The 22,933-nt window shown below is 46.7% G+C and overlaps 5 protein-coding genes across 5 annotated transcripts; 2 read left to right on the forward strand and 3 right to left on the reverse strand.

The window, feature by feature from the left end:
* Positions 1-2,041: 2,041 nt before the first annotated feature.
* LOC128714602 (pentatricopeptide repeat-containing protein 2, mitochondrial-like) lies at positions 2,042-3,298 on the forward strand. The gene is made up of 2 exons (XM_053809474.1): positions 2,042-2,087; positions 2,163-3,298. Exons 1-2 carry the CDS (start codon positions 2,042-2,044, stop codon positions 3,296-3,298), a joined length of 1,182 nt encoding a protein of 393 aa, XP_053665449.1.
* A 169-nt stretch (positions 3,299-3,467) lies between these two features.
* Positions 3,468-4,631, reverse strand: LOC128713001 (decapping nuclease DXO homolog). The gene has a single exon (XM_053807866.1). The coding sequence runs from the start codon at positions 4,629-4,631 to the stop codon at positions 3,468-3,470; it is 1,164 nt and encodes a 387-aa protein (XP_053663841.1).
* A 1,133-nt stretch (positions 4,632-5,764) lies between these two features.
* LOC128710926 (E3 ubiquitin-protein ligase MARCHF6) lies at positions 5,765-9,051 on the reverse strand. The gene is made up of 3 exons (XM_053805791.1): positions 7,465-9,051; positions 7,186-7,380; positions 5,765-7,120 (listed from the first exon to the last, which is right to left on the reverse strand). The coding sequence occupies exons 1-3, from the start codon at positions 9,049-9,051 to the stop codon at positions 5,765-5,767; spliced, it is 3,138 nt and encodes a 1,045-aa protein (XP_053661766.1).
* A 791-nt stretch (positions 9,052-9,842) lies between these two features.
* LOC128714312 (uncharacterized protein C7orf50 homolog) lies at positions 9,843-10,739 on the forward strand. Its single transcript, XM_053809187.1, has 2 exons — positions 9,843-9,912; positions 9,979-10,739. Exons 1-2 carry the CDS (start codon positions 9,843-9,845, stop codon positions 10,737-10,739), a joined length of 831 nt encoding a protein of 276 aa, XP_053665162.1.
* A 255-nt stretch (positions 10,740-10,994) lies between these two features.
* On the reverse strand, positions 10,995-11,609 carry LOC128710834 (thioredoxin, mitochondrial). Its single transcript, XM_053805689.1, has 3 exons — positions 11,440-11,609; positions 11,280-11,361; positions 10,995-11,159 (listed from the first exon to the last, which is right to left on the reverse strand). The coding sequence occupies exons 1-3, from the start codon at positions 11,607-11,609 to the stop codon at positions 10,995-10,997; spliced, it is 417 nt and encodes a 138-aa protein (XP_053661664.1).
* Positions 11,610-22,933: the final 11,324 nt, after the last annotated feature.

Here is a 22,933-nt window from a genome sequence, read left to right on the forward strand (position 1 = left end):
CAGAGTTATTCGTCTGGTACAATGGAGGCCGTTGACGATAAATATAAAGCTCGTCATGTCCAGTGACTAACCAGTGTGCGATCACAACGATCAAATCCGCCAGCTCGGAAAGAGAGAAAATGAAAAACTTATGATAATAGCATATTGCCCAAAGGACCGAAACGTCAGTTTCTCGGTAGAGTTTTCGACCTCCCAAAAAGGACCATTAAAAAAATAAGCTTGACCTCTCACAACTAACGTTTCGTTCCCTTGGGAAAGATTTGTAGGGTTCTGGTCGAAATGTTCTGTTGCGGATTGCTGTTAAAAAATGCTGGAAAATTGCAAAAAACTCCTATGAAAAGTGATGGATACATGGAACAGTGAGAACACACCTGATAGAAACTGTGAAAAACCTTGAAAATGAGGCGAAATAGAGAGAAAAAAGAGACAGAGAAAGATAGAAAGAGAGAAACAGAGAGAGAATGGATAGAGGAGCTAACGATCCTAACATCGGAGGAGAAATGGCTGTTTTATGGTCAGATTATATAAGAAAAGGAGCTTACCGTGCAACTACACCTGCGGACATCCCAGGTACAATTGCCAACGTACCTCGTATTTACCATGCGACTAGGTACGTTGGGAGTTTCCCATAATTTGTGGGAGACTAAAATGAAGGGTTCTCTTGCTAACGTATCTGGGAAGACCGCTAGGTGTAGATGCACGGTTAGAAGAAAAACGGCAAAAATAAATACATAATGAAAATAAAAACATATGAATATCAATTACGACATATTTGATTACTATGGTAATATCACGACCAGGAGGCACCACCAGCGGCGCTGCTAACACATTTTAACTTACGCAGGGGTTAGGTACAAATAGATGAGCGCTCTTTCGAAGTCGTCCAAATTTTACCTATCTTGGGTCAAAAGTCAACACCGACAGCAACATTGATGTTGAAATACGCGGCCGGGTGCTGGCTGCCAACTGGTCTTCCTGCAGTCTGTGGAAAGTTCTTCACCCAAAACACCTGTCGCGACGAACGAAGTCTGGGACTACATAGAACTTTCATAGTTCCAACACTCACATACGCCTCTGAGAAACGGACTTTTGTCCAAAGCTGACGAAACCCTCTTAGCTGCGTTCCAGAGGAAGATTATCAGAAGTATTTTTGACCCCGTATGTGTGGAAGGACATTGGTGGAGCCGATACAATGACGAGCTCTATGCAACGAGCTAGACTCGGCAGGCTCCGGTCACAGCATGAGAATGACACCAGACAACCCAGCCCGCGAAGTCCTTCTAGGTCGTCCACATGGAAACAGAGGAGGTGTGGTAGGCCCAAATTGAGATGGAGAGATGGCGTTGTTGCGTCTATCAGAAAGGCCGTGATAATGGGTTGGAAGACGAAGGCGTTCGATCGTGAGCGGTTTAGTGGACTCCTGCAGCAGGCCAAGAGCGCGATTGCGGTTGTAGCGCCGGATAAGTAAATATAAATGCGTAATCGAGCGCGGCTGCGTACGAAAAAAGGACTAGTACAGCTTAGGACTCTGGGGCCTTCTTTATTTTATTGTTTCCTTTTTACGGAATCGAGTACGGGAATAAAGTTGAAGGTCCGGTGGCGTGATGGTTACGGCACCGGTCTTCACACGTACGGACCGGACAAAAACCCCTTCCGGACTAATGCCGGATATTACTAAAATGCTCAGCTCCCTCGCAAGTACTGAAGTAAATTTCAAGTGGCTGACTTAGTTTAGAAGGTTCTGCCGAAATTCGTCATATCTAGAAAATTGTCAACAGGGAGCTAAAATGTAGCTCAATAAAAGTGTAGACGGCACACTTCATTATCATAAACGTGTAATTACTGCTTTAGGAGCAAGTTGACGTTTTAAAACGTTCTCCGTGCGTGATTTTTTGTTGTTGGTGCTGTCATGTTTGTTTTGTCGATGGGGGGTATTTTTTGTAAGGTTATGTGCTCGAAGGTGGTTATGTGATTTCATGCCAATAGGAAAGAATCATATTTGCTTGTTATTACATCGTTTAGTCGTTAGCTGAATCGAAAGATGTTTCGCAAAAGTCTAGTCGCTTTCAGTGCATTCACCAAAGCATGTAAGTTGAAGGTGCCGGTTTGGAACTGTCTCTTAATATTACAGTAATCATTTTAATGCATTGGTTTGGTGCTAGGCGGTTCGGCGCATTACAGAAGTTTGTATTCCGCATCGGCCCTTGGCATTGAAGGGTATGAGGCATACCGGGAGAAAACCCGCACCCAGCATCTGCACAATGTCGACAACTTCAAACGCAAAATGCGTGACTTTGTGTCCGGCTCGTCCACGAATATGATCTTTACGGAGGATTTGAAAAACATTATCCATTTGATTGACAACACGCCGGAAGATAAGCAGCTGCTGAAGGACACGGTCCTGCGGTACAACCAGCAGGGCAAAGAGCTACGGTTCGGTAACTATGTGTTCGGTCCGGTCATTATGCGCGCCTGCCACCATCTGGGCGATGCGGATTTGGCGCTGGATCTGTTCAAAAGTGCCGGTGCGGATGGATTTTTCGAACAGCTTACCAGTTATCAAATATTGGGCGATATGCTGTACGAGAAGGGGCGCTACCAGGACGTACGGGAACTGTTCGATTCGATCAAAAGCCAACAGATACAGGGAGGGCGTTTTCCAAAGCACTGCATCACGCTTACGTTTGCCGCCTGTTACAAGGAAAACACGGCCGACTCGTTTAAGTATGCCATGGATCTGTGGAAGGAGCTGAATTCTGTTGGTCATGTGCCGATGCGAAAGGCGGCTGCGTTTGCCGCGGCACTTGCACTAAACAACGGTCGACCAGAGATCGCCATCGAGATTCTGGGCACTATTGCGAAGGGTAACTATGTGACCGTGCGACAGTTGAAAACGTTGTCCCTGTGCGCACTGAACCGGCTGGAAGATGTGGTACAGATCTTCCGCTCGGTGTTGGAAGTGAAGGGACCTTTCGATAAGCAGCAGACCTTCTGCCGGGAGGTTATCCTGAAGGTACAGGAAACGGTTAAAGAGGCAAAAGCGACAAACTCTTCCAGCACGACGTTGCAAGACCTGGAACGGATGCTGGAATATCTTGAAACGAATGGACAAATCGTGAACGAAAAGCTAGACAGCATACTTTGCTCGGAGATTGTATCGACGGCACAGCGTAATGACAATAAGAGCAACCTTGCCTACAGTTACACCACACGGGGTGGTCGAATGCAGGAACAGCGAAACTTTCGACCGACCAAAAAGTATCAACAAACGAGACCGGGTCTGTCGGATATGAACTAGTTAGCGTGGGAACGAGGAAAGACAGAGTAATAAAACTTCCTCTCTAGTGATGAAATTATACGTTGTATTCATGTGATACATGCGAATAGATTTTTAATTACGGAACTGATTGTAGAAGATTTAAAATATTTTATTAGATGTTCATGCGTTTTTGGAGTCACAGCCGGTGTTACCGTTTCGGTTGCATATCTTCAACGTAGCGCGTGTACCAGCCTGGAAGGAAAGCATCCCGGTGGCATCCTTCCTCCAGTATCCGATATCGCACCCGTTTACTTTCTCCAGAATCGTACTCAAACTGATAAACCTTGCGACAGTTATCAGTCTCGCCAATCGCCCGTGCCACTTCCGACAGAAACTCGGCACAAAAGTTTGTACAGATTGCCGGCGACCAGAATGGGCGAGAGTCGCGTTGAATGTCGTTCAGCTTCATGTCGACTATTTCCCGTACAATTCCTGCATCGTCCCGCAAACCCACCACAAGCCGTTGCACGTTCACCAGAAAACTTTGACACCACCAATTCTTCGTCTTGAATCGGTAGAAATTATCCACCTGGCGTTGAGTCGTTTCCTTGCGCTTTACTTTCACCTCCACAAACTCACATCGGCGCAATTCCTCCAACCGAAGCCGTTCGCGATCGAGCGGCTGGTTCGTCGTAACGATACCATCCATTTCCGCACCGTAAAGCACCCGATGACCGGCTAGAGTCGTATCGAACATGGAGCAAAACTCCTCGCCCAACATTACCGGTGTCGATGTGTCCGGTTTGCCGTTGGGTTGTTCCGTAAGTATGTGCTGCTCGAACTTAAAACCATAGTAACAGAAACGCTTCTGCTGTTCCGTTTCGTTTTGTTCCGATGCAAGCTTTTCCGGGGTGGCCTTTTCGCACAGGTAAATGGTGCCCCGATAGCGTATGGCTTGCACGATCCACGGTGTTTTCCAGTCGTATGGTGTGCAGCAAATCATCCGCAGCAGTCCTCGGAAACACACAAAATCATGCTTCAGCTTTAAAGTGCCCTTCTCGGTAGTGGCCCACAGTTCGCGAGGGTGTTCTGCCTGGCGTATGAAGTTTAACAGCATGTCGATCTTTTCCTCTTTCGCACTGGCCGGTTTCGGGTGATGTATTTCGAACCCTTCGTTAAGATCGAGCCGCAGATCGTTCCTTGGTTCGGGTGGCAGTGTAAGATACTTAAGCTGCACAGCCGAGGGGTCATATTTCCGATCGTGGTTAAGGCTAAAAAATCCAACCAAATTTGGTTTCGTTATTGTGGGGAATGGTTTCGAACGTCGGCTCGGATGTTTGGGAGCGGGATCGATGCCTGTTACGACGAACATATTGGATTATCGGAACTATATTATAAGAAACACAGTCTGTACGAACTCATGCCCGCTAGGTAATTGTTTGTGAAGAATGCTTTTGCTTTTGTTTACAAGCTGTTGTGATGCGATTCGTTTCTGCTGACATTTCATACTTTACGTCAGTAGAATGTTTTGTTTGAAATATTATTTTTATTAAAATTCCGTTTACCATTGCTACAGGGAGAACAGTCGTCCGTACAAATAATTTAGAAGGAATTACGTTCTACGATCTTCCCGGTTAGCAGACCGAATCAATACAAAAGCGGCACTGGATATTCTTTATTCCACTTTCTTTTTATTTCATGAAGATATATTACAGATTTTAGCTAAATTCTTAACTGGCTTCCATTCCGCAAGCCTATTCCAGGTTTCCCTTAATTCCCACAACAGCATCGTTTCATTATCGTTCAGTCCACGGCACGGCATTTCGATCCATTTTGCGGGTCCGTCCATGCAGCAGTTTCATTTGCCGGCTCGGATTCCTACCAACGACAAAAGCGAATCTACGGACCATTGGTGGTGTACAAGGGAAAGAAATAAGAAATCATCCCTCCCCACGGCGCGACACGCGAAAATAGGTGAACGGATAGTAAAACAAAACTATAACTGCCATAAAAAAAATAACTCAATTAAAATAGAGAAACAACTAATGTTCGCTAGCACATTCATGGTAGATATCATCGGGAGCCGGCGCGGTTACGGAGTTACTATCACAAATCGGATAAATAAGGAAAAAGCTATTTCTATTAACAACTTGACTCCCGCAAGCAGCACCGATTTGGCTGCGCATTGGAAATTTATCTTTGCGTAATGATGTGGTTTCTGTTGTTGTTTCTGGTTTGTACGTGCGCCACAACTTGGTCGGGAAATTTGAAAATTTAAACACGAATGCGGGTGCCCCCGGATGGTAAAGTGTTACGGCTAGACCGGCGATATTCGAATAATTCCTTCCCCAGGGGATGATTAAACCTCAACTAATACATTGCTAATGATGCGCGCGAGCGCCAAGGATCCGAGGGAGGAGGATGTTGGTTGGTTGGACTAATATAGTTTAAAAATATCATAACACGTCCACACACACGCGACGATTGATTGTTCGTCTTTTGCCTCTACTGCAACGCATCCATGGCTACGCGAATTCTTTCGCTGTTGCTACTGCCTGGATCATCGTTTACGGTCGCCGTTGCCACCGCTGGTCCATCGTTGTTCGTTTCCGTCGATGTGGACGAAGTTGCCGTGCCATTATCATCGGTTGCATTAGCACCATCGCCAACTGTTGTCGTCGTCGTCGATCCCGTGGGGTCTTCCTCACCAGCGACCACCGATGGACGGCGCTTTTTGCGCTGATGGTCGTAGTTCACTAACCGCTGCCCAACGAGATACTTGTCGTTCTTGATCGCCACATACAGCTTCTTGAATTGGCGCACCTGCAGCACTAGGATACCGATCACGAACGCGATCAGCAGGAAGAAGGGATAGATCTGGCGCGCGAAGAACGTTCGCGTGAGCGGATTCGTGAAGAACAGCGGAAGGATCGAGTGAGCGATCACGTACGGGATGGCCAGCGCCAACCCGAAGCACGTGATGACCGGAATGCTCAGTTCGCGCACGATAAAGTTCAGGTTCATGTCGCGCAACCCGTCCCGGTATGCTTGTTCGATCGCACGTTTCAGGGCCCAGTCCGGACCCATCAGTGTGAGCGCACAGGCAATCTTTGTGTACAGTACGCCGAGTGCCCAGTCCTGCCACAGGAACAGGACCGGCGTTTGATCCGGTGGTACACGCAACGGTATCACCACGACAAGCTCCAGTAGCAACCCAAACATCAGCGGAATAACACCGAGCATGTGCACGAACACGATCATGGCCATCGCGTACGACGTTGCAATCGACATCCAATGTTTGACGCGCGCAATCACGGCGGCCCGTCCCTGTGGTAACAGATTCACTGCCAGCGCGATGCCACGCGATATCAACCAGCAGAGATACATCCCGATGGCGGCGGTGTACAGTTCGTGTGGCCGGGCCGGTGTTTCCGTACCCGTGCTGCTCACCGCACTCGGTGGCGGTGCAATGTTGGACGAACCGATTGAACCGAGCGCCATGCCATAGCGTCCGATCCACACCGGAATCGTCAGTACGGCTAGCGACCCGATCGCTAAGCTAATGCACATCAGCACCAGCAGACCAATCAACCGCACGCCGAAGAACTGTGGCCGTTCGTATGGCTGAAATCCGACCGGTACATCCCGCTGCATGATGGCCTGATGGGCAGCGGCCAATCCGGCCCCTGCGTCCGGTTGCTGTCTTGGCGGTGCCGCATCATCCTCGTTCGGTCGGGGATCCGCACCAAGCAGATAGCTTTTGATGCCAAGCATACGGGCCACCACGTTGCACCAGATGCGCACCAAACCTTTCAACCAGATTCGGGTGTGCGACTGTTCGAAGAAGCTGGGCAGAACAAACTGTTGCGAAAGAACAATGCGATCGTTAGGGGCAATGATGTCGAAAAATGATACGGTCGACCTACCTGAAGCAGCAGCAACTGCAGACTAAGCTCGTTCACCTCCGAATCACCTGATAGTGTGTAGGGCAGGAATGTGGGCCAGAAGGTTTTTAGGATTTGTATGGGTGCCCACAGCATTAGCAGTACGGCTGAGCCGAAAATCGTGGCCGACGATATCAAACGGCGCGTGTGACGCAAAATCGAAAGATGAATCATTTCCTACGAAAGAGAGACAAAGAAAAAAATGGCAAGACACGGCAGTTAGGCTATCTCTACTTTGAAACAATCCGGACAACTACCAACCTGAATGGGGCTAAAATCGGGATCGTTTAGATTGCGCAAAAACCAAAGCACACCCGGCCGGAGCACTTCGCGCAGCAGCACAATGAACGAGGCAAAGTAGTACACGTACACCATGCCAAACATCCAGTGGATGAACAGTGACGTCCCGGGGGCAACCTTAAAGCTCGCCTTACGATCCTTCAGCGTGGCATCAAACATCGGCAGTGAGCAGATGTCTAACCACCAGCCGCAAACGAGCGGCAGCACACCAATTTCCACCACGGACAGTAGCGATACCTTCACCACGATGTAGCACAGGCCCAGAATGCGCCGTTGACGTCTCCAGCGCAGAAACCGTGCGATCGCATGTAGCTTCACCAGCGTAATACCAATCACACAGTAGCCCAGCATGGTGGTAAGCAGCCCGTGAAAGTACGTCAGCTGTTTGCCGGGTGCATTGATGCCAAGGAACGATATCAGAAAGTTTCCGATCGAGTAGGGACAGAAGGCAAACAACACTATGAAAGCGGTGTTTAGGGAAACGACCCAGAATACGTGCTCGAGAAACACCATCGAACCGTCGAGACCGAGCAACCGTTCCCAGGTTAGCTCTTCCGCTGCCCGTTCCCATTCCATCGGGTTCCAGTTCGCTTCATCGGCAGCTGCTTCCGCTTCGGGTTCGTTTATGACTGCTTCCGGTGGTTCATCGGCTGCTGGTGCAGGTGGTGGTGGTTCCGCCGGATCTATTGGCACATTGTCGGCAGGTGGTTCGCCAAAGTTTGCCCGATGCACTGGGCGGCGTATCGCTTCCACATCCGGTGGTAGGACGTTTGGTGCGACGGGATCTTGTTGTTGCTGCCCATGCAGCAAAGGCTCGTCGGCTGCATTCCGGTTGTTGAGCAGATTGTTGTCGAGAAAATTATTATTATTGTTGTTGTTGTGCTCTTCCTCGTTGTTGTTATCATCATTGTTGTTGTTGTTATTATTATTGGCCGCATCATCGTCGGGTACTTCAGCTTCCGGCTGACGCACATTGGCTGGCCCATTTCCATTAGCGGCCGCTTCTGGTACCTGCGGATCGTCCCGCTCGAGCCAATCCGGACCACCGCCATGAATGATCTGCTCCCGCAACCATACGAGACCGATAAACGTGAACAGCGTGCAGGTGACCACGAAGCATCCCCTAAACACGTCGATCGTAATGTTCTCCGTCGAGAACATATCAATCGGTAGCGTGAGGACCATTTCGATCGAGCCGGAAAACAGGAATCGATACGTTCGGTACGCCGTCAGTGGCACAATTCCCAACCACGCGAGTGCGACGAGCGTATAGTGTATCCAGTACTTGACGGCCGTACCAACCGAACTGAGCAACCCTTTGGCGACGTATTTCAGCGGTAGCACTCGTGGCATGTCGGGCGAGTAGATCGGCGTGAAGGAAAATCGGTGCCCGCACAGCTCGCAGTACTCTTTGCGTGAGTAGCGCATCCACTGCATCAGACAGTCCTGATGTATCCACTTGATGCTGCCGGTGCAGATGCATGGATGGAACAGGGGCCGATCGGATTGGGCCTCACAGCGGCACACCCTACAAATGTCACCCTCCATGGTGATGTTTTTTTTGTGTCCCGAGGGCGGGAAGCTGGCTTCGGTCCAGATTCCAACCTCCGGACCTGGCGAAACTGCCTTCGGGATGTGGGGTGGTGGATAAAAACACTTACACCTTAAAACGCCACGGGAAGGCGTTGTTCGGTTGATGCTCGGTTGCTAAAGCACAAACCTACAACTACTCGCAGCGGTGCCAGCATCGTTCTGACACGGAATGCAAAGCCTGCCCCCGCGGCGACCCGATTTGTGCGGTGCTTCTGCAGGTAGTTCACAGCAATGCGATACCGAAAACGTGTACACCTCCGCGTTGATGCAATCGAGTGGCTTTTCACGACCACCGAACGTTTCTTCACAATACTCGTTCGCTGCAATGTGGGTAAGTTGTTCAGTAATCTCGACGAAGAAGCACCATTCTTTTGTCTACGCAGTTTTTTTTTCTTAGCCTGCTGAGGCACAAAAACACGTCCAGCACGACCTTGTACAATCGCAATCGGTAGAAAGCTACACCAGTGTATGCTTCGTTCGGATTTGCAAACCAAAGCGTTGTGCTGATGGTGCAAAACACACAGGGAAATTGTAGAATTGGCAGCCGAAGGACAAACACGAAAAATGTTTCGAAATTTTATGCTGCAAAAGTTACGTTCTCCGTGCTGTCACCTGGGTGCAAAATGGTGCTTGACGCACGGGCAATGACGTATTGCTGCTGGGAACTGTCAAATTGCTGCGCCTGTCAACATTCACAACAATCCGTGCGGCGTGTTTTTCCGAACTGCATGTGCTCTCGCTCCAAAATGGGTAAAAAGAATAAAATAAAGGATGCCGTAGATGTAACGGAAAATGTGGCCAACGCTGAGCAATTGGGTAGTGTGCAATGACTAACAGGAGTATTTAAAATGCTGAATAAACTAATTTTCGTTTATTGTCCAGACTCTGCAAATGCACCACCGGTCAAGAGGAAGGGTAAAAAGCAATCGTCTGCCGACACCGATAGTGCGGCAACAACGAACGGCAGTGTGATTAACGCAATTAAAAAGGATAAGAAAAAGAAAAGCAAAGAATTAAAAGCGGTCAACAGTGACGAGGGAGAAAAAGAGACAAAAATTAAAAAGAAAAAGCAGCTTAAGAATGCCACCGCCGAAGAGGACGAGCAACTAATTTCGTTTAAAAAATCTAACAAAAAACGTCCTGTCGAGCCGGAAACCCCGGACGAAGAGATACCGGCGAAGGTTTCCAAAGCCGACGGTAACCTTATAACGGCGGGAACGACAATCGATCAAGTCGTCGGTATAAAGTTGAAGAACAAAAAGGGTAAACGGGAAAAAGGACGTGACAAACACGCCGTACAGGTTGAAGAACAGAAGAAAAAGGCTAAAGAGAAGGAACGGGAAGAGATCCATCAGTATCTGGACTGTTGGCGTGCCAACCGCGAGAAGTGGAAGTTTCTCAAACTGCGACAGATCTACATTCAGGATCACGTGTTTGATGAGGATGAAATTAATGCTGACCTGTGGCCCACCGCGCTGGATTATTTGAGTGGAACGAAGGGCGCGAGTAAGGATATCTTGGTGAAAAAGGCCGAAAGCATTATTCGGGATGGTGATGCTGCCGCTGCAGGAGAAGGCGATGAAACATTGCAGGCTAGTTGCAAGTACGAACGTGCCCGAGAGCTGTTACAATGTTTGGGATAAACAGCTAGGACGAAATATACAATGCATGATGCGCAAGTCTACGAGTGTACCTTGTGATCGCTTTATTCCAGGCTATGGAAAGATAAGGATTCTAACTAACGCGCTTTACACACTTTCTCGTAACCAAAAACATCAATGAAAAGTCATTTCCTTGTCGGGAAAATGGAACACACTTGATCCATCTAATGGATGATGAAAATGAGCACAAATTATAACCAGCCTCCTTTCAGGGGACCCTAGATAAACACCGGATCATCATTTCGTTTTTCCCACCACGTTCTGCACCCACGTTCGTAATTTATCCGTATCCTGTAAACCGACCAGCCGCTGCTCAACCTTTCCGTTGCGAATCGCTAGTAGTACTGGGACGGACGCAACCTCATAATCCAACGCAAGATCCGTGTGCTCGTCAATATCAACCTGCCAGGATGTACATGTAAATGAGACAGAGAGATAGAGAGAGAGAGTAAGGGATGTCACATCATAAACTATCACCTATTACATAATAGCAACAAGCATGCAACGATGCTGAGGGCTTACCTTTGCCAGCTTTACTTTGCCCTCATTTTCACCAATTACTGTTTCGATGCGCGGAGTAAGCATGCGACACGGTGCACACCACCTGCGGGACAAACGTATAAAGGGCGGCATTAGTGGAAGTGAGTGGACAAAACAAGGTGCACTTTCACGTCGATATTACGTTGCAAAGAAGTCCACGATCACCGGGTCCTTGCTGTTGCGAACTTTTTCGTTAAACTCTTCCGGAGTTTGTACTTTAAAGATTTCGAACCGTGGTACGCTGGTGCTGATACCGCGCACGAAGGTACCGACAGGCGCACGCAAGTTGAACAATTTCTGTAGGGCTGCCATGATTCGGGCGATGGTGAAAATAAAGAAATTGCAATATAAACACGACCTGATGTTTGTCGGAGAACGGCCAGCAGCAAGCAGACGTTTGACAGTCGATGTAAACACAACCGTTGACAGCAGACGTTTGGTTAAGACGATTGCTTGGTCCGAAGACCATGAGGCAGTGCTCTAGCGAATAGAAAATGTGATACAGTGATATGATAACACGAGCGAAATGAAAAATATTTAATATTTATTATTCTAACAATTTTCCAATTCATTACACGATGTATACCGATTTATTATATCGAAATAGGTGTTTTACTAACAAACGTTCAATAATGGTAGCATCAAATTAACGAACGAAACGGTGTCATTCCGAGTCAACAGATGCAGCTGATCCCGAAATGGATCAGTATCCGAATGGACACATTTAATGGTCACGCGTTGGCGTAGTTAAATTCGTGTGGTCGTTTGTTTTGTTTACCACCATACCACCGATCAGACACCGGCATAATTCGCGTATGTTTTGCGTCATTAGTGGCCGGATTCTGCGCACCCAGATGCACTTTTTGTATGGTAGCTCCGATGATCCGGTCGTTGAAATGTGGAACAATTGTGAGATCGGCGAATTGATCGTCCCGCTGACCATCGGGATAACACGATGATGGGGATGCATTTTATGGTGAGTCCATTAGAAACGGAGAAACGAATGGTCGATTTCTTCCCCGTAGCAGGTTCTTCATGTCAAGAGGCTGACCTCGCGTGCCGATATTCTCGGTGAAGATGCCGGCCTAGGATGGTTGTCGGTGGATTTTAAAAATATATCTTTCGACATCGATGATGTTTCTATTGGACCGCTTGCCGCCATTCCCTTCGCCGTTGCCGGTACAGCAAAAGGTTTCAAGTGGTACTGCATCCGAGTTTTCTCAAGTTAAAGCGAACCGTTAGAAGGGATTTGTTTGGGAGATCTTTATTTGTGTATTAACCTTGCCAGTGTAAATAATCGCTTCCATACGGAATGGGGGAACTAGCAAAAGGGCAATCAATTCTTATTTTGGATGGAAAACAACGCTTATTCTTACTAATGGCTAGTCGCCCTCTCTCTATATTGAAGTTCTCCGAACTCTCCGATATCTGAAATTTCCTTCTGCGTAAACTTTTCCTTCCCTTTGCGAGCGAACGCATAGAGAGGAAACGATCTTTTGAGCAGAAGGAAAACCCAGATCCCCGTCCGAAAACCGGGTGCCGAAACGGAGAGATACGGGTGGTGAAAATTACCAACACCAACGGGATGGCACTGCACACGATCGTGAGTTTTTCACTCCCGCCGACAACGGTCCGCGTCGGGATGTACGGGCGGGTAGGAGAGCTGACGGGTAAAAATGTGCCGGGTTTGTTCTAGTTTTCCCGAAAGTAAAATTTCATTTCGGTATCTACGCGGCTGGTGGCGCATCGTGCCGCGAGTTTGTCGCGCGTTTTTGCTGTGTTGCACAGACGAAATCGACGAACATTTCGAATCCCGCGGTCCGGGAACGGGTTTTTTTATCGAAGCGTGCGAAACGTGAGTGCGTGTGTGGAAGTGGAAATTTTGTAAAAAAAAGGGGTTTTCCCCGCATAATTTTGCACGGTCGTATTTTGTTCGGCGTTTGGAGCGGCAACACTGCACGGGAAGTGATCGAGTGATAGTGTGAACCAACGTGTGTCAAATGCGAATTATCGCTGCCATATATCTGTAGAAAGTGGAGGGTCTAGCATATACGATAGGTGTAGGTTATCCGTCCCCATGTAGTGCACAGTCTCCCAGTGGATGTCCCAAGTTTATAACCTCCGTGGAATACCAACCATTGTACACTTCGCTCGTGTCCTTTTGAAAATGTTACATGTCAAACATCCAGCCGAGATAAAATTCGGTTGCTTGTTCTTCGTGTTGCTTCTTTGCCTTCTACAAATCTGCCCCCACCGTTTGGTAGTCAATGTACTGTACGCAATTTTCAACATCATGGCGTCAACACATTTCCCACTCCCAATGTTCCCCACCCGCACGGTTCCATGCGTTACCGCATACATATTGTTCGCCGCCACCTTGTGGTTAATTCTAAATTTAAACCGCACAATCTCTTTACCGCTCAGAATGCGAGTCTGCGTGTGTGTGTGTGTGTGTGTTGTTGCTTTGTTGTTATGAGGTACGTTCGTTCTGCCGATGCCTCGAAAAGATGCGATAATTTTACGCATTTAAAGAGATTGTTACATCTCCGAATAAAAAAAAATTGCATTTCTACCCGAGCTCGCCCTGCTGTTGAGTTTGCCACCATTTTCCTTTGCGTTTCCGTTGTGTAGGTCGAGGACAGTTACCCATATACTGGGTTGCACATTGTCTGTCATAACGAGATGATCGAGCAAAGCCCGTTATCAGTGGCGCGTCTCCTATAGTGATAGTATTAGTAGGCCATGCGCTCCTCGTTGAGAGTTAGTAAACGTCACGTCTCGTGCACTTAGTTCTAGTTTCGGATCTGTTTCATTCGCTTCGCAGGAAAAAAAAGTTACTTGGAATGCACTTTAGTGCACCCGTCTGCAGTGTTACACTAGGAAGTGATGATAAAAAAGGGGCCCCGGTATACGGTGGAAGCATCCTCGTAAAGTGCATGAAAGTGTCGGCCTTGTGTGCCTTTCTCCCCGAAATGGAAAAATAGTGCAGTGCCGTTTCGAGTGTCTGGAATGTTTCATTGAAACGAGCGTGAAGAAATCACTCACGGGAGCGAAATTTGTGTGAAGTGGTGATCCAGTGATGCGTAGTGCGTGCGTCCGTATTTGCAGGTTGCAGTGAGAATGTCCCAAACGTGTGTGTGTGCGTGTGAGTGATCGGTGAGTTTTGGGGGTTCGGTTGAAAATGGTTTTGTTTGATCTTCGCGTGTTTCGTTGTGCGTTTGTGTTTTCTAGTGAGATGAATCGTGCGTGTGAGTGTGTGTGAGTGTGTGTGCACCGTGTGTCACCGTGCACTTTGTGCCCTCTCGTGAGCTCGAGAAGTATTAACCTGACATGTGAGTAGTACAAGCTGTTGGAAATATACGTTTCGAGTGTAGTTTCACTGACCTAAAGAGATCAGAGGCCATCCTCCTCATATGATCTTCATTAGTAATTACAACACCAATTTGCTATAGGCCACTAAGATCGTCTGAGGCTCTCTTATACATTATACCACACTGGGTAAAGCATCTTCAATTGGATCTAATTCTAAATTTTGAAGAAGTCTTCTTCTTTCTCCTCCTCTTGTTTGTCGACAAAACTGCCTCGACAGGACCAGACCTGCCATTTCTACCTTGCTTTGACTTTATTTACCCATAGCTGTCACTAGGATCTTCTGAGGGTCTCTAATATATTATACCACATTGGAAGGAGGATCTTCAATAGCTGTCACTAAGACTGACTAAGCTGAGCTGACTAAGAACCTCAGAAAGAGGATCACTTATTCATTATACCACGTTGGAAGAAGGATCTTCAAGTGGATGTAATTCTTAGTTTTGAAGAAATCTTCTGCTTCTACCTCTTCTTTGTCGACACAACAACCGCAAGAATTCCAGGTCTGCCATTTCTGGCGTTCTTTGACTTAGTTTATCCATTGCAGGATAGTCAATTATGTGTACGGGGGTTTAGTTCGGATGGGATGTTGGACCGGTCCTGTCGTGTGAAGATCGGCGCTGCTACCAATACACCACCGGGCCGTCCCGACGAAGATGTCTACCCTAATACAACTCACTGCTAATAATTAATATGCCAAGACTTGTAGAACTTCAAGAAAAGATATGTGACGAACTGTGATAAACCCTGTCCAACTGTATGCATAATTCCCCCGACTGATACGTATCGCTTGTCGTTTGTCGTAGGCACCCAAGATGCTACCAAGATTAGATAGGTGCCAATGAAGATGGTTAAGTTCGTGGCGGCGTGTCTTGATGTCTTGATCCATCCCGTCGGATACTGTCCGTCAAATGTGTTGCCTCCGATTGCTCAATGCGCTGGTCGCTTTTTGACGCGCCCAATCCGACGTACTAATTGTCATAAATAAACGGCTAACGCGACATGCCGCGAGTTGCGCCCGGCTGGTGACGATGGACGATATCGCGGCTGACCGATGATCGCTCACCGGGCAAACAATTCAGGGCTCCGTCAATCGTCAGGTAGGCGGTCGGACATTACGAATTCTACCGATGCGACAAACACCACGGGACGATGAAGTATCTTCAACGGCTCACGTGTTACGCATAGGTAACGTTGGCTCGACTCTCTGTCCGGTAAACGGACACTTCACCGGTGTGGTTTCGTGCCGAGCGCGTATTCTTGGTCCGTTTGGTGACCCTGTTTTTTTTTCTTCTTGTCTCTGCCCACCACGTGTTGGACGGACGGCGAGCATACGTACGATCGAGAGTGCTTCAACCGTTGATAAGACTGATCCCCGTACTACCGTAGGTCTGGTTTCCCGGGCCGAAGAAATCGACCGCAAACAGAAACATCAACACGCCGAATTAGCATTCCGACCAACGCAAACGACTCCAGCACACGTTTCGCCGTTTGCGCAGGAATTTCTTTCCGCCACGGTCCTGTACGCTAGAGATGTGACCATTGTTAGAAAATAGGCACAGGAAAAAAAACCGTTGGCCTGATGGGTAAACAATAAACTCATTGCCACTGTCCCACAGAAGGGCGGTTTGGGGTTTGAAAATAACAAAATACCAAGAAGTGCGTTGCAGACCACAAGCGCTACGGCCAGCCGGGGTTAATAAATTTGCCATTTTTCTAACCGCGAGGAAAACTACGACCGCATGTTTATGAACGTTTGGGACAAGAGGGTATTGTTCTTGCTATCTACGCGGAGCGTCAACTGCCTGCACGTGACAAAACAGCTTCCTCAAACAATAGTTTCGTGGAAATATGTAGCGAAGAGTTTAACGAATAACATCACCTCGTTATGTTAACGGTCTATTAGCCTGCTCTTACCTATTTTTGCATCAAAGTCAGGCGATGTGTGTGGTTTATGGTTCATCTATGGGAGATTTGAGGAGCATTTGTGACGGACCTCAGTATTTGAGCCAATGTACCTAATAAATCCTATCGAAAATTTCCTTAAGATACTGCTGTTGCAATACTTTGCGGCTGTTGCGAAGTTTTGAAAAGGGCAGAACTCCTTTACCGCTTCAAGATCATTGAGCCTTGAACTAACATTCGGCCCTCTTTCTTCAGCTTTAATGCCTCTAGCCAGTAGTTATTTCATCTGCCCTCTAGATGGAGTCTTCCTTGATGCCTTTAGCTAGAAGGCACTACATCTTCGTCGAATTGCTCATCGGTATAATTCTTGTGCTCTTGTATTTTAGTTTTGATGCCATTCTCGAAGTTCAGGAGTTGAAGATCGTGCTCTGGGTGTTGGAGCTATGTTCTGCACCTTCCAGAGCTATGTTGAATAGTACACAGGAAGGTCGTTTGTGATCTTGAACAACGATAATAGCTACACTTTCCTTATTGATTCCTTATTCACTCTGTTTGATCTGCACCACCTAGTCCAGATACTCCGAATTCCTCGCAAACATCCACAATTTTGGAATCCATAACCAAACATGCCTACAATAATTACAGAATGAATGCATAAGGAAGTTATTTTCACACTTTGTAGCTACTTAATTACAACGCTACTTCTATTAGCAACAACGGCACAGCTAAACCACGTCCACGAGATACAAACATGTGTGCAGTTCCGTTCACCGAAGGCGCACGATACTGCACCGCCAGGTTAAAATGGTACGATTATTGATACATGAGCCTTTCTGCGGTCTTAATCGATGCGTCGATCAAAACACCACCCCAAACCGTCCGGTCCCTTTTGTGCGGGTGGTACGTTAGAAAGTTTCCCCGCTACGTCGTGCAATCGCGGGGGGGGGGGGGGGGGGGGGGAGAAGTACAAAATTTCTTTAATGACGCCCGCGCAACCACTAAGCGCTAAACGCGCGTTGAAGGAAGTTATGTAAAACAACGCCTACCGAGAGGAGACCGTATGCGGGCAAAGGGGTGTTTCAAACGAGTGTGTGTGTGTGTTTTATGGTGTCACACGAAAATTCCCAATCTCCGGAGGATCGGGAAAAGGGTCGCTGTTTTATTATTATTATGCTACGATCATCGAAAAAGGCAGTGATTTACGGGTGGCTGGATGGTGCGTGGAGGTGTTCACGGTTTCAAAAAGGGTTCACCTGAGCGGCGTTTGCATGGGTGTTTCGGGAGGGGGAGGACGGGTTTCGGTGGCAAATATTCGGCCTGTTGGATAACGATTTCTGGATTAATTAGAGAGAACACCAGAACCAGCAAACAAAAAAAAAAAAAAAGAATGTCGGAAGGATGGTGAAAGGCATAAATCACCCGGTCCGGTGGTGTAGGTTCGTGTTACCCGTTACCCTGGGCCGAAAAGCGGCACACCGGTTGTGTTTTTTTTTCATTTCTCTTATCGTAGCTCAGGTTCCCCTTTATTATTCAGCGCATCGAATTAAGATCCACGCTAACGAGGTGTGAGATTTACGCATTAAAAGTTCATCGAACATTCGATAAGATATTACACGAGCTTTGGTCGTTTATCAGCTGGTTCTGGAAGCTGGCATTGTGAACCGGTACATTGGAACTTTATGGATAAAAAAAAAGCCGAACAGCATCGGAAAGAATTTGAGTGAGAAATGAAGATGTTTCGGAGATGGATGAGAAGCATCCATTGCTACTTTTGTCGGATTAAACATTCACGCAGGGAGTTAGATTTGGTGATTTGCTATTAGTTGTCCAATGTCTGTCGGATGACACTTTTAGGCGGAGTTGTTTTGAAAAAAACCCTGCCCTGCAATATTCTTCCTGCTGCTAGCTATTCGTCCAGCGAGAGCTAGAAGTTATGCAGCCGTATCACCAAATGCTGCCCCGTCCGTGGCTGGTAATTTTCTCACTTCAGTTACGTTTTTCCCTTCATAATGAGATAAAAGTAAGCCGAATGATTAAATTTAAATTCGTATCCGAATGCTGTCTGGGGCCTGGTTTGAAGAATGCCATGCTAGAATGTCTAATCCCTCCCTACCCGGGCGTAAGCCGCTTTACTTTGTTGCTCCAAATTATAGACCTGCGCATCGAAACGGATCGAGATGCGTCCAGATTCGGAAGCGTAATCGGTTGCTCCATTTTTATCCCTATTTGTCTGACCAAACAAATTGTTCTTCGTTCGCTCTCGCTTTTCCGAGGGATTGCTGGGAGGGCAGGGCAGTTATACGCTGGTATGAAAGTAAAACGAATACAAGAAAACACACACGATCAACACAAACCCCTCTAAAAAAAGTAGAAGAAAAACAACTGTGTAACAGATCGAGAACGTGGATTGGAATGAAATCGAAATTGGAAATAGGACCAGGTATCTTCACTTCGCCACGGCCCATTCTACGCCTCAGGTATCATTCGTCGGAGATGCCCGCTCGAAAAAAGCATCTCCTTAGGGCGCAATAATAATGTTAATTGCTCGCTCGGGATTCCAAACCGCCAGCCACCAGCACCGCATGGCCGCAACCAGCGCCCGTAGGTAATCCGCCGATAATTGGGTTGTTTGTTCTGTTCGGTTCTAAGCCGGTTCGCGGCCCGCGCTACAGAACAGGTTTTGTTGTTCGAGCTGCCGGTTGTTCGAGTTTTTTTTTGGCACGAGCCCTGCACTTTCTGCAGAATCATCTTTGGGTAGTAGTTTTTTTTTTCTCGCCCACTTTTATTGGTGTTAGCCATTTGGTTTGGCAGTCTAATTTCTGGTCGAACGGTCGCAGTAGTCAATGATTTATTTATTGGCCGAGTGTTTTAAATTAGGCGTGCGTACTTTTTGTCTACAGCCGTATTGGAACAGCTTGGATCCAGAGCGTTTAGGATCGGGGTTTGAAAGTGATAGGAGAGTGATGATAACGATATAAGCTAAAATTTATTGGTTAACTTGTATACGCAAAGGTTATGCTTAATGAATCTTTTAAGAAGTGTCATTCATATAAATCTTGAGTGAGGAATCATTCAAATCAGCAATTGACTCACACAAGATTTATGAATCCTTAGACCAGTGGGGGATAGTGTTGTGCATAATGAGCTTTTGAAAAGAATCTTTCAAATGAATCTTCAGTGAGGAATTAATCAAATCATTCAAATCAGGAATGGACTATCACAAGATTCATGAATCCTTAGACCAATGGCGGATAGTGTTGTGATTAATGAATCTTTTGAGAAGAGTCATTCATATAAATCTTGAGTGAGGAGTCATTCAAATCATTCAAATCAGGAATGGACTCTCACAAGATTCATGAATCCTTAGACCAATGGCGGATAGTGTTGTGATTAATGAATCTTTTGAGAAGAGTCATTCATATAAATCTTGAGTGAGGAGTCATTCAAATCATTCAAATCAGGAATGGACTCTCACAAGATTCATGAATCCTTAGACCAATGGCGGATAGTGTTGTGGCTAATGAATCTTTTGAGAAGAGTTATTCATATGAATCTTGAGTGAGGATAGAATCTTGAGTGAGAGTGAGATTCATATCAGGAATTGACTCGCAAAAGATTCGTGAATCCTTAGAGCAATGGCTAATGCCCCTTGTTGGCCGTAAGCGTCATGGTAGATGGGGGAAGGCTATATGACGGACAAAGATTAATTAATTCAGTTCAAAGATTCAAGATTCAATCAGATTCATAAATGTAGATCACATGCACCAACCACTAGTAAAGACGACTTAAGTTCAACTTCCTACCTAAAACTTGCGATAACTCACTCAAAATGCAGTAGTTGCTTAGTTCTGTTTTTTTTGTATGTGTTATCTTCATGGGACGTCAATGTGTGTGTGACTAGCTAAATAAATTGTTGTTAAATTTTTAATATCTTCAAGCTGTAAAACACACAAAAATTTAAATTACCATTCGATATCTTATCTTTCTGGAGAACTCCCATTAAAACGCCACCAGAAACTAAAATCCCCATTAAAACTTATCCCAAACATCTAGAATTAGCCAACTTACACAGCACAAATCACTTGCCAACAAAAAAAAAAAGCTAGCAAAATCGTAAACATGCTGTGCCGTTTGAGGCCACTCGAAAGCATCCAGATCATTGATACTGTCCTTACCTTGCCGAATCCCATTCCCGTTGGCCAAGTCCAATCACTTCACATCGGATCGCGCATTTTCAGGCTTGTTCAGTGCTGTGCATTAATTTACGACGTGAGCAATTAATAAATTTATCGTACTAATGAACGACGCACGGGCTTTGCAATCCGTCTGGCACGGTGCGATCCGTTGGAAACCTGATCGATTTGGGCGGTCTGGGCCGAAGCGATTCTCGGGCGTCCCGGGCGCACTGATCGCGATCTTTTGATGGGAAGAAATTTCCCTTTGTTGCGATGCGCCGCGTGTGAGATGTTTCCGGAACTATAAATATAATTTGGCGTTGTGTTGGGGCGTACGGTGGGGAATACCAGATCTTCCAGAGGGTTTCTCCGGTGGTTTGGACGCGTCCGAGCCATCAGGAGATGACCGTTAATCGTGTGCTGCTGAATAACTGTTCTGCGGGTGTACGAAATTAGCGAGATCTTAACGGCAACCACCAACGAGGCGAGTGCTTGAGAACCAACCGGCGAAGAACTTTGGAGCGGGCTGCACGACAGAACAAGGTTAATAGGAGTTGAATTGATGTTTCCTGCTATTGGAGTGGCTCCTTGTTAAGCGAACGCAGCATGGGCATGTTTCTCGCTTGGTGGCACTGTTTCTGCTGCTGCAATCATTATGACCATGCTAACGATCGTTTATGGGTGAAAATAGTGATTGCCGATGGCCACACTGATCGATTCTAGTCGTTTCACTATCACTGCCTGTGGGAAACGAATCAGTAAGATATGCACCTAATCGTTCGCTTGCAAGTGAAAAGTGAAAGATAGGAAAAAATACAACCAACGCGCGCACTATCGCACACCAATCGAATGGAAAGTGTGTAAACCTTCTCCACCTGCACGTACACAGGCACCAGGGTCGGTTTGCCCCTCGTCCGGTTTCGTTTGTTTGTTTCTACATGCGTTGCAGGGCACAATTATTGAACCGCAGGGACACAACTGGAAAGACCGTGCCCAAAAGGGACAAGGGGGCGGTGAAAATAGAGCGCCACGCAACCGGTGGCGGATGGAAATGCAATGAAAACTTGGAACGCATCAGACCAACAGGCATACCGATCTAATAAGTTAGTTTCACCTTCGCCGCCGAGTGGCTTCGCGTGCCACCGATGGAACTGATTTGATTGATGGGGGTTCAGTTTGAGGCCGCGTGTTGACTTGGGGCTGGGCGAGGGTACGGGCGCAGACTTGTAACCCGGAAATGGTTGGTCGCACATGTGTACGGACTATTTTTAGTGAAATTATCAATACGAACGGGACGGAAGGGGCGCGCAGTTCGAAAACCCATGTGCGTGTGCGAGGTGAAAATGTCTCGCCTACTAGATCGCTGAAAGAAAGCAGTTTATTTACGGAATAGTTAATTTTAAAGATGACTTGATCTTAGTGATCTTTACGCGGAGCATGCCGTTGTATGGATTTATGTGTTTGAAGGCTATTACAAATGAGCTGGATTTGGAGCAAAACAAGACCCATAGAATTCTCCAGACAAGCCATTTTTATTGGAAGTTTCTTGTGCAATATGGCCTCCTTTGTCTAGGTAAACAGATTTTTCAAAAATGTCAGTGTAGAAAATGACACTAATGACAATAATGACTTTCAAGACTCGTCATTTTGACAGGTACACTTAGACTGTATTCATTACGGTTCACTGAATTTATTCAGCCTGAGAATGTACTATGAAACTTCTAACTACTCACAGCTATGCTTGGAATGTCAAGGCAGCGGTCGAAACATCCGGACTATTTATATGTTACTGCTGGTTGGGAAATTCAATATGAAAGCGGCAAGATGCAACCTACTAGCTGAAATTGCACGTTGTCGTCGAACGAACGGTAGCACACCATTTAGGATAGAATTTACGTTCGTCCGCTGCATCGTCTAATGTTAACCAGATGGGCGATCTCGGTTTCCCAGAATATGGCACAACAACAGTAGACGATATTTTCAGCCAACGGTGAGTCGGTGTTTTTTTTTTTCTGTGGGAAATTTATGGTGTATTCGTATCGCGAGCTGGGCAAACAAATTTTCAATTTAAATTGCATTCTATTTTATGGCCCTGCAAAAACCTGAAACGTTTCACTTTGCGACTGTGTATGTTACGAGGTGAGTAAATTTGCATCGCGAAAAAAAAGCGGATGATCATGAGCTTGT

Source organism: Anopheles marshallii, chromosome 3, assembly GCF_943734725.1.
Source record: "Anopheles marshallii chromosome 3, idAnoMarsDA_429_01, whole genome shotgun sequence".
Classification (NCBI taxonomy): domain Eukaryota; kingdom Metazoa; phylum Arthropoda; class Insecta; order Diptera; family Culicidae; genus Anopheles; species Anopheles marshallii.

What these genes read in the sequence shown, in the direction of transcription:
- LOC128714312 (XM_053809187.1), top strand. Translation starts at nt 9,843, where the DNA reads ATGGGTAAAAAGAATAAAATAAAGGATGCCGTAGATGTAACGGAAAAT. An exon ending in GGCCAACGCTGAGCAATTGG is followed by an intron (nt 9,913 to 9,978) that starts GTAGTGTGCAAT and finishes TTTATTGTCCAG; the next exon opens with ACTCTGCAAATGCACCACCG.
- LOC128713001 (XM_053807866.1), bottom strand. Translation starts at nt 4,631, where the DNA reads ATGTTCGTCGTAACAGGCATCGATCCCGCTCCCAAACATCCGAGCCGA.
- LOC128714602 (XM_053809474.1), top strand. Translation starts at nt 2,042, where the DNA reads ATGTTTCGCAAAAGTCTAGTCGCTTTCAGTGCATTCACCAAAGCAT. An exon ending in CAGTGCATTCACCAAAGCAT is followed by an intron (nt 2,088 to 2,162) that starts GTAAGTTGAAGG and finishes GTTTGGTGCTAG; the next exon opens with GCGGTTCGGCGCATTACAGA.
- LOC128710926 (XM_053805791.1), bottom strand. Translation starts at nt 9,051, where the DNA reads ATGGAGGGTGACATTTGTAGGGTGTGCCGCTGTGAGGCCCAATCCGAT. An exon ending in CCGATTTTAGCCCCATTCAG is followed by an intron (nt 7,381 to 7,464) that starts GTTGGTAGTTGT and finishes TCTCTTTCGTAG; the next exon opens with GAAATGATTCATCTTTCGAT. An exon ending in TGCAGTTGCTGCTGCTTCAG is followed by an intron (nt 7,121 to 7,185) that starts GTAGGTCGACCG and finishes CTTTCGCAACAG; the next exon opens with TTTGTTCTGCCCAGCTTCTT.
- LOC128710834 (XM_053805689.1), bottom strand. Translation starts at nt 11,609, where the DNA reads ATGGCAGCCCTACAGAAATTGTTCAACTTGCGTGCGCCTGTCGGTACC. An exon ending in ATCGTGGACTTCTTTGCAAC is followed by an intron (nt 11,362 to 11,439) that starts GTAATATCGACG and finishes TTTGTCCCGCAG; the next exon opens with GTGGTGTGCACCGTGTCGCA. An exon ending in GCAAAGTAAAGCTGGCAAAG is followed by an intron (nt 11,160 to 11,279) that starts GTAAGCCCTCAG and finishes ACATCCTGGCAG; the next exon opens with GTTGATATTGACGAGCACAC.